At 44.0% G+C, this 11508-nt stretch overlaps 1 protein-coding gene across 1 annotated transcript in view; it reads left to right on the top strand.

Annotated features, from left to right (window-relative positions):
• Positions 1 to 5988, top strand: part of LOC138521775 (mucin-2-like) — a 128895-nt gene extending 122907 nt beyond the window's left edge. The window contains exon 4 of the mRNA XM_069634851.1: positions 2923 to 5988. Coding sequence (XP_069490952.1) covers positions 2923 to 3027 — 105 coding nt within the window. The 3' untranslated portion in view covers positions 3028 to 5988. The remainder of the gene's footprint in view (positions 1 to 2922) is intronic.
• Positions 5989 to 11508: the final 5520 nt, after the last annotated feature.

Here is an 11508-nt window from a genome sequence, read left to right on the forward strand (position 1 = left end):
CGGCCATGATTTTTTAGCCAGCTGTCTGTGAAGGGCATGAGAGGCAAGGCACTAAAGCGGGGTACATCCTTTCTTACCTTTCCCTTGTTTGAATGCCTCTATCTATATCTGTGTTTAGGCCCTGCTCTTTTAGGGTGCTGCCTGCCTCTTTGCCGTCCCCTAAATCAATCATTGTGTATTTCTAACCTCCTGATGACTTTGATGGAGTCATTGCTTCTAAAGTGTTATATTGCTACTCCTAGCTCCTCCAGTGTCCATACCCGATATCCAGTCATTCTTTCGAAAACATAGTTTCGAAAGACAAAAGTTCTGAATAGAAAGTTTTGAGAAAAAAAAAATTCGAATGCATTTTTTCCATGGTACAGGTTTTATTTTAGTTTCGTATAGAAAAAAAAGTTTGTTTTAAAAATAAAACAGCGGTTTGGGGGTGGAACCCCCCTATTAAAAAAATGAATTAAAATAATGCATTTGAAACTTTTTTGGGAAACGTTTGTATTTCGAAACTATCACTGTTGAAAAATCACTATAAACCTCCATTCCCTGCAAGGCCTCCCTGGCTGCATGACAGTGATCGATTCCTGGATGACCCAGAGTACTAGTAAATGTTTTCCCTCCAAAATCAAGCCTTAGTTCCAGGGACACATAACTCTGAGGCAGTATCTAAACCCGTGTTCAATTTGGGGTCAGCCAAAGCTTGTATCTTCTGTGTCCTGTCTGCAAATGTTTCCCAGGAGGGTACGTGCTGTATGGCAAAGGGTTAACATTCCCTGTAATCGTGCAACTCAATCGGTCACCCCGCATCAACTGTGGTGGCCCATTCCTCGCATTAGGGGGCACTGGTGTTGCATAAGAGAGAAATCGCTCAGGTATTGCGTAACAGAGGAATCGCTAGGGTGTTGCATAACAGAGGAATCGCTAGGGTGTTGCATAACAGAGGAATCGCTAGGGTGTTGCATAACAGAGGAATCGCTAGGGTGCTGCGTAACAGAGGAAGTGCTAGGGTGCTGCGTAACAGAGGCAGTGCTATGGTGCTGCGTAACAGAGGAAGTGCTAGGGTGTTGCGTAACAGAGGGAGTGCAAGGGTGTTGCATAACAGGGGAACGCCCAGTAGTAAGGGAGAGCAAAAGGAACCAAGGACAGATCTGAAACTAGTTGGGACTGGCGTTGCAGTCCCTTAGCGAGCTGGTATCAGGAGATTTAAGACATTAGTTGGTTCAGATAATAAGTTCTGAATTATGTCCCAGGACTAAGTGGCTTTCCTTCGTAAAGCTCCTCGAGCTCCCTTCCGCAAGACAGAAAGGGAACCCCCGCTGTACAATACAGATGTGTCCCTGAATAGTATGGATTGGAGTTTCCCTGGTCTGCCTTTCTTGCGGGAGAATACTCGAGGTAAGCCTGTGTATAGGACCGCAGAAGGGGCTCAGGTACTGGAATTAGACCTATTTGTCTGGATTGTATTCAAATATGAGATTGAGACTTTGCGAATAGACATCACCGGTCTGTGGATTTGTTTTTGTAGGACAACCCTGAACATTCCCCTTGAATTACAAGAGGTTTGGAAGCAGAAGGTTGATGGAAAGAAAATCAGCAAACATTAGATGGGCCATGGACAAACATTGCACCAGCCAGGTGACATGTTTGTAGAAGGCGTAAACTGTCTACACTGGATTCTAGGGCATGAGATTAGATCCCGGGAATATATTTCTTATTTTCATTTTTCTTTATTTTTAGGGATTGGGGCTAGGATGTTTCGGTTCGAAATATTCTCTTAAGCAGTTTTTTCTATACCCCGCCCAGCAAAATATTTCAAATGCCTTTTTTTGGCATCTTGGAAAAGGTTAATTATGTTGAAAATGATGTAATCCTTAGAAGCATGTTCATATTGGATGATTATTGAACATAGGACATTTTTGTGTTCTTATACTTGTTACACAATAGGACGTCAGGTACTTGACCTCCTGAAGAAGGGTGATGTATAAATACCTGAAACACGCTGAGAAGATTGCCTGTCACCAGGCCTTGACAGTGATGGAGAAGATCATTATTACTGACTTTTGGAAAATATGGACATTATTCTACAAATGGAATGTGTCAAATGATTTTATTTGTATTTACTTTATTCAAGATAAAGGGGATTTTGCAACATAGAACTGTTGAAAATATCCTCAATTAATTAAAGGTATATATTGTTTGAAATGTTGAAGAGAGTATTAAGCTTTCTGCATCCCAACACTATATAGTGTTTTTCAGTTTTTTTCTCATATTACTGGTATAGGCGTATCCTTGGATACTTTTTGGGTTGTGTTTGGGGTTCATAGTTCATTGACTAAAGTAGCCGCAGCGCAGGGCAATCGTACTTCTGGTTAGTTCGGTTGTGAGTTGCTTGACACTGGAAAGATAGTGTGCTGTCTCTTGTCGCTGACGGCTACCATACATTTCTTGAGTATTTTTTTAAATGTTTTTTAGTAGAGAACTCAGCCCCTTATGGGGAGAGGGAGTTTATTTGACCAGATGTGGAGCTTGCTAAAGAGTTATTCGATTCTGTCTCGATTCGATATGCATCATACGCTACCAATGACACATTATGACGATTGTTACTAGGATTGGTCTATTTTCCTACAGCGAGAAAGAAAAGGCACTGAGTCTGTTGGCTCGCTGTGTGAAGAACCTCGCCCACAAACGTCAAATCCATATAGCACCCTACTTGAATAAAGCAGACAGTGCCTGGGATCTCAATTCTGGAGTCATTACTAAAAGGATTTATCAGTGTACGGGGAATTGGCTCAGAACTTGATGTTTTAGTAAAAGAGAACAGTTGCTTACAAAGGATGGATAATTGGTTTTTGAGCACCTCCCCTGAAAACCCAATTTGCCTGCTTAATTCACTGTGAAGTAAATTGTCTTCTCTTTCTCCATTTTCAGATCTGCTCCATTCTGCAGCTTCAGTTGCCATTGCCTGGGATTAAACTAAATTTAATCCAAAACGGAGCCAAGATGGACTGTGGAACTGGCGTTTCCTACCGGTAACAGATGGAATCTGACCGGAATGCCCACAGGACACCAAACTCTTACAGAATCTGTAAATGTATCACCCAGGAGCTGAGCGTCTCAACAAGCAATCTGGGAATCAACCTGGAAGCCATCCTCTCCGTCACCATACACAGCGCAGAGTAATGCAAACCAGGCATCTGTGACCTTTGACGCAGTGAAACGTTCATGTCCTTTGTATCTAGACTGCTAGCCAAAGCTTCATTTCTAAAAAAATTAGTGCAATGGCGCAAATATTTTTGAGCATGCCTGTGACACATCAAGACGGGCAGCTCCCCACCCATTGTTGTCTCCATCTACGGTTGCTCCCCTCAGTGTTCACATACAAAGGGTTAAAGCTCCAACTCCCACCGACTCATTGGAGTTGATGGATGGATTGACTATGACTAACCTTCTCGTGTCTTGATCTGAGATGAATGTTTAAGTGTGTCTTTAAGCACAATAATTGTTAAAATGCTGATCTGATTCTATCCAAGTTTCTTATATGACTGACAGCTAAAATAATAAAGTTGCCAGAACAGCACAACCTAATCAATCTGAGCCTGAGAAAATAAGTGCCAGGTCTCAGAAATAAGTGCCGTGCTGAGCCCTGGCAAACACCCCCACAAGTTAATCACTGCTGCTAGCCACTTGGATATTTTATAACATGACCCTGCCAAGTGCCTTTTTAGCACTCAGTGTGTCCTTGGGACATGATGAGTCTCACTCACTATTCACTGTCGCAATAAACCTCTGCATCCTGAACGTAGAGCTCACAGTCCACTGTAGAAAATGAAACTTTGAGTAATCAAGGACTCTCCTAGAAGGAATAATGAAGAATTCAGTACATCTCCTCCAGGGCTATTGACGAATTCAACAAATCCATCAACAAATATTGAAGTGTTCAACAATTCCCATCCACGAATATTGAAGTATTCAACAATTCACATGCACGAATATTGAAGTCTTCAACAATTCCCATCCACAAATATTGAAGTATTCAACAATTTTCATCCAGGGTTACTGAAGAATTTAACATAGCCCCTCTGTCAAACATATTCACACAATTCTTTATACTGTGAAACCTTTGGTGAACCCCAACAAAATTAGGTGAGTTAACTCTCCTGAGAAGGTACTATGCTATTATGGATCCAGGGAGCCATACATTCTGTTGAGCTTCTTGGACGATACAAAATGGCATCTTTGGAGCAGCTTGTGGGAAGAGATATTTTCTGGAGGAGGTGTGTTGAAAGCTCAACATCCAGTAGAGTATCCCGAATGGGCTTTTGGAGAAAATTGTTGTCCTCTTTTAATGGAAAATCTACCATTGATTACTGCTCTTGCTCTCGGTCGATAAGTGTGTAAACCGCCACAAGTTATTCATGTTAAACGTGGAAGCTCACTGGGTATGGCCTAGCATTCAACACCTAAGCACTTTACATTTACAATATCACTGCTCTGACCTTGGCTCTTAGTTGGCGGTCTATTGGTGAGAGATGTGTGCTTGAGTCGGGGGCTCCGGGAGGATTTCATGTGTTCTATTCCTCTGGTTCAAAAGATAAAGGCGTTCTTGACTGCTGAGTTTTAAGCCTGGAGTCGGGGGTCGGTGGAGTCTTCGCCAGCCATTTCAGGAGCAGTAGGGTGGTGAGCAGGATTGTAGGAGCTCTTGATTAAGAAATCTCTTTTAATGATAATGATGTGTTATTCATATAGCGCCTTAATCCAAAGCGCTTTACAGAGCACATATATGCATACAATATCGCCCAACCGAAATTGATAATCATTTATCGACCTCGGAAGGATGAAAGGCTGAGTTGGCCTTGTTGTGATTCGAACCTGCGACCTGCAGATCATGCTCAGATCGCAGCAGCGACAGCTCAACCCGCTGAGCTATCTTACCGGCTATGTTCTCACCCAGGTTGAGTTCTATGTGCGTTTCTTCCTTCTAATTTCATGCAGATTATTTTAATTAGTTTTATTCTTCTCTATTTCAATCCAACCAAATGTTTTGTTCCTGAAGATGTTAATGACATTGTACAAATAAGTCTCACTGTGTTTTCTTGGTATGCTTGTTCAATGGGATGTGCACATGCCTTGCAGTCATAACTTGGCTTCCCTGAGCAGCCTTTCCCGAGCTACCCTTTCAGGCTGTCGTCATACTTTATCGAACGTAAATCAATCTAAAAGAGTTGAAATGCAAATCGATCCGACAAATGTATATTACAAACTTAGCATTTTATTGTTCCCTTTTCTGAAAGTGGTCAGTGCTTTTATAGCGTGTAAAGCATATGAAGAAATCATGATATTTAAATTAAAATCTATTGCACATTGCCTGTAAATATATCGGTCGCATTATGAGTTCGGTGGTGCTGTGGTACATTTTTGGTGGTAATTCCAGTACCGCCACTTCTTTTGGCAGTAACAGAATGATCACTCATTTTACCGCACCTCTGAAATCTGAGATTATAGGTGAAGTGGAGGATTTACTGTCAGCATTTAGCTGGAGGTAAGTCCTCAAATTTACCTCCAAAAATGGACAGATTCAAAACCTCTGAATTACTGCTTGCTGTTAATCCACTGAAATCCTATGACCTCTAAAAATGGGGATTAAGACGGCTTTACCACCAATTGTAATCTGCTGGTAAATTAGTCAGAATTAGGGGCACAAACAGTACTTGAGTTTGGCAGTAATTAGGCAAAGGAATCACAAAATTACCACCAAAAGTGTAATGAGGCCCAGTGTTCTATGGGCAGTAATTGGATGATTCTGTGTAGCCTTATTTCATGGGCACCGGGTCACAGTCAGCTGAGTTCTGTAGAATTTGGCAAACATCCCAACTTTGAGTTCAGTTCATGAAAATATATATGCATATGTTAATGTGTTATTTCTGTTGATCTTTAAATTATTTCCTTGCCTGCACATATTGAGACAATTTCAATAAATAATTTTTGATAATTATATATTAGTCTCTAATATTTGTATGTGTTTATATTTGAGCCAATTTAGAACATTATTACTAATTTACAATAAGCTGAGCTAGCACATCCTGGCCAGCCTGCTGGGGAGAAGGGAGGCCAATGCTCTCCAGAGTGGCCAAGGTCAGTGATGGGCTGCAAGGCTGCAGCAAGTGGTAGAAATTGCAGTAAAGATTCTGACGCTCCGGCCTCCCCCACCCAAAGTATTGTCTTCTATGGGCTTCCACCTGTCTGGGGTGGGCTGGACTGCCCAGGCTAGCACCCCCAGCCTGCCTGCAAGCAAACAGGTCTGAGTGGGGCCCCTTAGAACTCATCCCTCTGGGGACCTCTTTAGGGCATACATACATTACTCAGAACGCCACTGCTGCTATAACCAACTTTCCATTGGCCTTAGTACAAGAGTGTTTATAGGATTTGAGCTGCTTGTATGGCCAAGGCAAGGACTACATATGGTTGGATTTCTGGGTTAGCCACCTATGGGTTGGCCACAACACCTCGTCACATGTTGCACTATGCTTCCACCTACCCTCTCCCCTGCCGTAACCACAGTTCCACTACTTTTTTCAATACAGTTCTACCACTGGTTATTACAGAAGAAATTGGGTAATTGAGCCGATTTTCTCATTGGAACCCCAGCAGAATGACCAAATAAGGTTAGTCTCAGTCCTGGCACAACAGTAGTATTAGCACCAGCTGTTGCACTGGAGCGAACACCACAGGAAACGTCGCCAATCCCTAACACCGAATCAGGGGAAAGGAGCCCCGCGTTCCTTCTAGACTTCGTGGAGAGACACAACTTTGCCGTCTGAGTCTTCCGAGCGTCAAAAGATTCCCGTACAAGGTTTCAGTCCTTCCTCGAGCTGTCGGCCTTCCAGAGTGCAGGCTTAGAGTGCAGGCTTAGAGTGCAGGCTTAGAGTGCAGGTTTAGAGGGCCAGCTGTAGACAAGGTGAGTGGGAAAGGGAGTCTGCTTTTACCCCTTCCCAGCGGGCCGTGAGTGAACACAGCACCCATTCACACATCGGGCACAATTCAAATAGAGTAGTGCCATTCTTTCAAGCACACCCATGCACACAGGAAGGCGTCTCACACAAAGGCACGGAATCCCCACCATCACAGACAGGCACCTGCATATTCCAGTCAGATCTGGTTTCAGGTCAACTACCGCCCCCACTCCTGAAACACACACATCCTGAGGTCAAAGGTGGCCACTTCCTCTCTCGCACACAGAGGGAAGAGGGCTAGTCATGTGTCCCCTTTGGTCTTTGAGGCAAACAACTTCAACCTCCATAGAAGGGGATCAAAAAAAGACCCATCTAAGTAAAATGCATTCAACCACGTGGACCCATTTTCCACAGGTGAAAAAACTACTGCCATATTAGTCACATGACTCACACAGAGAGGGCACTCTCTCTGTGAGACTAAGGGGTACCTTTGGGTTACCCCTGCCTTAGGAGCCATAAGAACTCTTATGGCAGAGCACATACAGGGAATAATGCTGGTTCCCTCCGGTTGCTCGGTCTGCTCAGCCATAAACAAATGCAATACACACTGCCTGACTACACCCGCCCTAAACATACATCACCCTGACCCGAGTTGCACTTCCTATATAATACATCTGAGTCTCGTGCAAAATTCAGTCCAGCCGTTCATATAGCTTGAATCGTGAATTGTGAATTGTATAACTCTGACTCTTTCGATACTTTTCATGCACCCGTTAAATCACAGGACGCTGTTTAGGGACCTGGCCACTCCCAACCCCGGTACCTTCATAATGGCTACAAATGCACATATGCATGTTTACACCTCCTTTATCCCTTTTCAATCCTCTGATTACGGCCTTCCAAAGGACGTTGTTTCTTACAGCGCCTAGGGGCCATATTGGCCTGTTAGGGATGTAGCCACTCCCAACCGAACTTTATCCATAATGGCTATAAATGCACACAGGCATTTTACAATTCCTTCATCGCCTCTCAATCCTCTGACTACGGTCTTCCAAAGTGTGTTCAACCTCACAGCGCTTTGAGGCCATACCTATGGCAGTAGGCACTATGCACATACCATATAGCATAACATAAAAGTCCAAAACCAGAACAGTCAGCAAAATGTCCAGGAGGCATTCATATGGGCTTTCTGCCAACAGCAGGTGGCATCACATTCACAGGTTGGAGATCACAACAGCTTTGATGATGCCCCAGGCCAGCAAAGGAGAGGTAGTGAGTGGGTTAAAGGTCACTATTTCTGCTGATTGATGGACGTTTGAGTTTAGATGGCAAGACAGTGAAAACCACAGCTTCAAAATGGGCTCTATGTTGTTTCATCCACAGTTTTTTAAAATTTGTTTTATGCTGAACATTTTTGACTGAAAAACCTTGATTTGTTTTGTTTTTTATATTTGGGGGGTTCACCCCAAGGGCCCCTCCCCTATTATATTCTCCCTATTCCCCAACCCCCTACCCTTTATATCCCCTTACACCCACCCCTATATTTTTCAAATAATTTTTTGTTGAAAACATTTTGGCAAAAAACGAATCGAAAAATATACTGGCCATGAAACAACTGTATACCTCAAAATGTTTGTATTATAGTGGTAGGTGGTGGTTACGGGGGGTTGCTGCTTTGTGCTGTGCTTCCCCTTGTCCTTTTTCGCCAATAAAAACATGCAGTGCAAAAGACGTTGCTTATAGCGTGGAGCTGGGCTATGCATTTAAGTCTATAAAGCAAGGAACCCATATTGTGTGATTTGTTTGCATGTATTTGTGACGGGACATTCATTACGAGCACAGTGGTGCGGTAGAAACTGCAGTGAAGTGGCAGTCATTCCATGACCACCACTTTACCAGTACATTCCCGCTCTATATTGTTGGAGGTAAAGTGGAGGACTTACCCCCAGCATCTTGGCCAGTCCTTCAGTTTATGCCCACAATTTGGCAGATGTGTCGCCTAGTGTTGCCATTCGTGGCATGCCCACTGAACATCCACATGGAGTCCTATGACAAAAATGGGGATTTGCGCTGCCAGGTCACCACTTGTGATCCTTAGGTGATGCCAAGGGCCCTGAGTGTCGTTAACAGTAAATGAGTTTGGCAATAATTCTGCAGATTTACCACCGGGTTACCCCCAAACATGTAATGGGGCCCATTATTGTGTTCAAACACAAGTACAGTACAAAAGGTCATAATGCCGGCAGAGGAGCTCCACTGCTGGGTGCTTTGCAGAAGTGGAGTAAAGAGGTACTAGATGAGACTAGGGCCTGCTGGTAGAGCCGGTTTATGGAGCTTTAAAAGGGGGGGTGCAGCGTGTGAAGGGTGTCTGCTGAATACTGTTTTTGCTGGCTACTTCGCTACGAGCTACGTTGCATACCGTGAGGACTCTTTTGCTGGCTGATACACTTCTGGGAATACACTCCTGCACCCTTAAGGACCATACTCCGCCTACTCCAGGAAGCAGAAAAAAAACCCAAAGCAGACTCGTCCTTGCGGCGTTAAGCCCGCTGCGTGTGAACGGCATCTGCTGAATACTGTTTTGGCTGTTTTGCTGTTTTTTCTGGTAACCTCAGGAGTTGATTGCCGTCTGTAGACCTGCATCAGAATTAATATGGAGGAAGGCCGCTTCCGAAGAAGTTCGAGGAGTTAGCGTGACGAACCAACTTCGGACTTGGACTCAGACCACCACACCCTAATATCAACGCCTGAAGGTAAGCCTCTATCAGGGGGTCGTTTGAACTCAAACCCCCTAATCGACCCGCCCCTCGGACTCACACCCCAATTCTGTTAACCACACACAAAGGCTTGAGAACGTTGAAAATGACACAATAGTAGTAAACGCTGAAATTAATCTTCACGTCACAGGTGAGACGGCGGCTTCTCCATCCGCTGACCGCCGGTCAAAACTGTATGGTGAAGTGGAGATGAGGAGAGAGTTAACTGAGAAGGTGGGTGGGGGACTGACAGAAGAAACACCACCCACATCTAACAAAAAGCAGGGGGGCTGTGAAGTTTATAGTCATAGATTCCATGGAGTCCACCATACCTGACATAGAGACTCCGTAGGATATACCCATAGTTAGCACACATGGGGAGCCGTTAACACTGCACTTCGACTGTGAGACCCCGGATTTCCAAACTGTAAGGAGCGTCACAGCGGAAATACATCATGCACCGTACAAATCGGCTACGGCCGCTCCACTGGATAGCAACCACCCGTGCCTAAGTGAAGACATTGATCACGACTGCATCCTTTCCTTGAATGGACCTTTGCTCGACATTGGCCCCCAGTGCTCTGATCGTGAAGAACACTTAACAAACAAATCTCTTCACGTGAAACTCCATGCATGGGAACACCAAGAGAACTGGAGAACAAGGATAAACTGAACAGCGACACACTCTTTAAAGGAACGACAAAACCCAGTATGGGACGCAAATCAAAACCAAGGGGGAAAAGTAACAAAAAACCCTTTAACCTGAAAGCTCATAAAACGATTAGACCAAAACCTAAGACACTCATAACTAACAGAAATAAATCAAAAGAGGAGCCGGATGGAAAACAAGCTCTAATTATTCAGCCAAAACTTCAAGAAAGAAGAAAAGAAATGACGCAAAGTAAAGTAGTTCCTCCTGTTATTGCCCTGGGAAGGAGTCTACAATGCCTGACAAATCTCGAACATATAGGAAAATCGTTCCTAGAAGAACTTTGTTATCAGGTAACCTGGCACATTTTTTCTTCAAACACAAGCTATCAATCCAAGAGCCGGCAGAAACCGAACCTCTGGTGGCACATGAAGTCTCAGACGCTGAGTTATTGGAAATGGCAACTCCTGACGTGGCCTGAGAGGACATTCCTCAATCTCCCCCTATTGGGCGCCAAGAGAATCTAGAGACACTAAAAACAACCAATCAAGCCATCATATCGGTTGATCACCAATCATCGGTCAAAACCAAAGACCAACCATCATTGGTTTGGGGCTTGCAGACGACAGGAGAAGAGGTGTCTACACCAAGTCCAAATGCAGCCCCACTTACAACATTGCCAGACTGTAACAAAACCAGAAAAAAGACGCAAGAGGTGCTCGAAGGTGACATCTGTCATTCTCATGTTGTGAGTGTAGACAACCTTAGAAGGAACCCATGCCCTAGAAACTCCCCTTCAGATAAACCAGCAGTAGTGATTGGGAGACTGGGTTCTGGCGATTCTAACACAGGAGAGGATTATGCAAAGCCACACGTAACTACTCCTGCGGTCCTAATCAACAGACTTTACTCTGGAACAACATCACATAACAAAGGTATAACAAAGGTATAACCACCTCCTTCGAGTTCCATGAAAGTTACAACTCCCAAATATCTCCTATAAGAGAAACTTACATGAGAAACCGAATCAACTTGAGGACCCAACTTAACCACCATTCGCAAAGTAAAACAATTATTCCTCTGACTAACTTACCCTCCATTGGAATCACGGGAGACTCAACTCCATCAAAAAAACGTACCTCTAGGAGGCTAAGTGACC

This window comes from Ambystoma mexicanum, chromosome 13, assembly GCF_040938575.1.
Source record: "Ambystoma mexicanum isolate Mex_15411 chromosome 13, UKY_AmexF1_1, whole genome shotgun sequence".
Taxonomy (NCBI): domain Eukaryota; kingdom Metazoa; phylum Chordata; class Amphibia; order Caudata; family Ambystomatidae; genus Ambystoma; species Ambystoma mexicanum.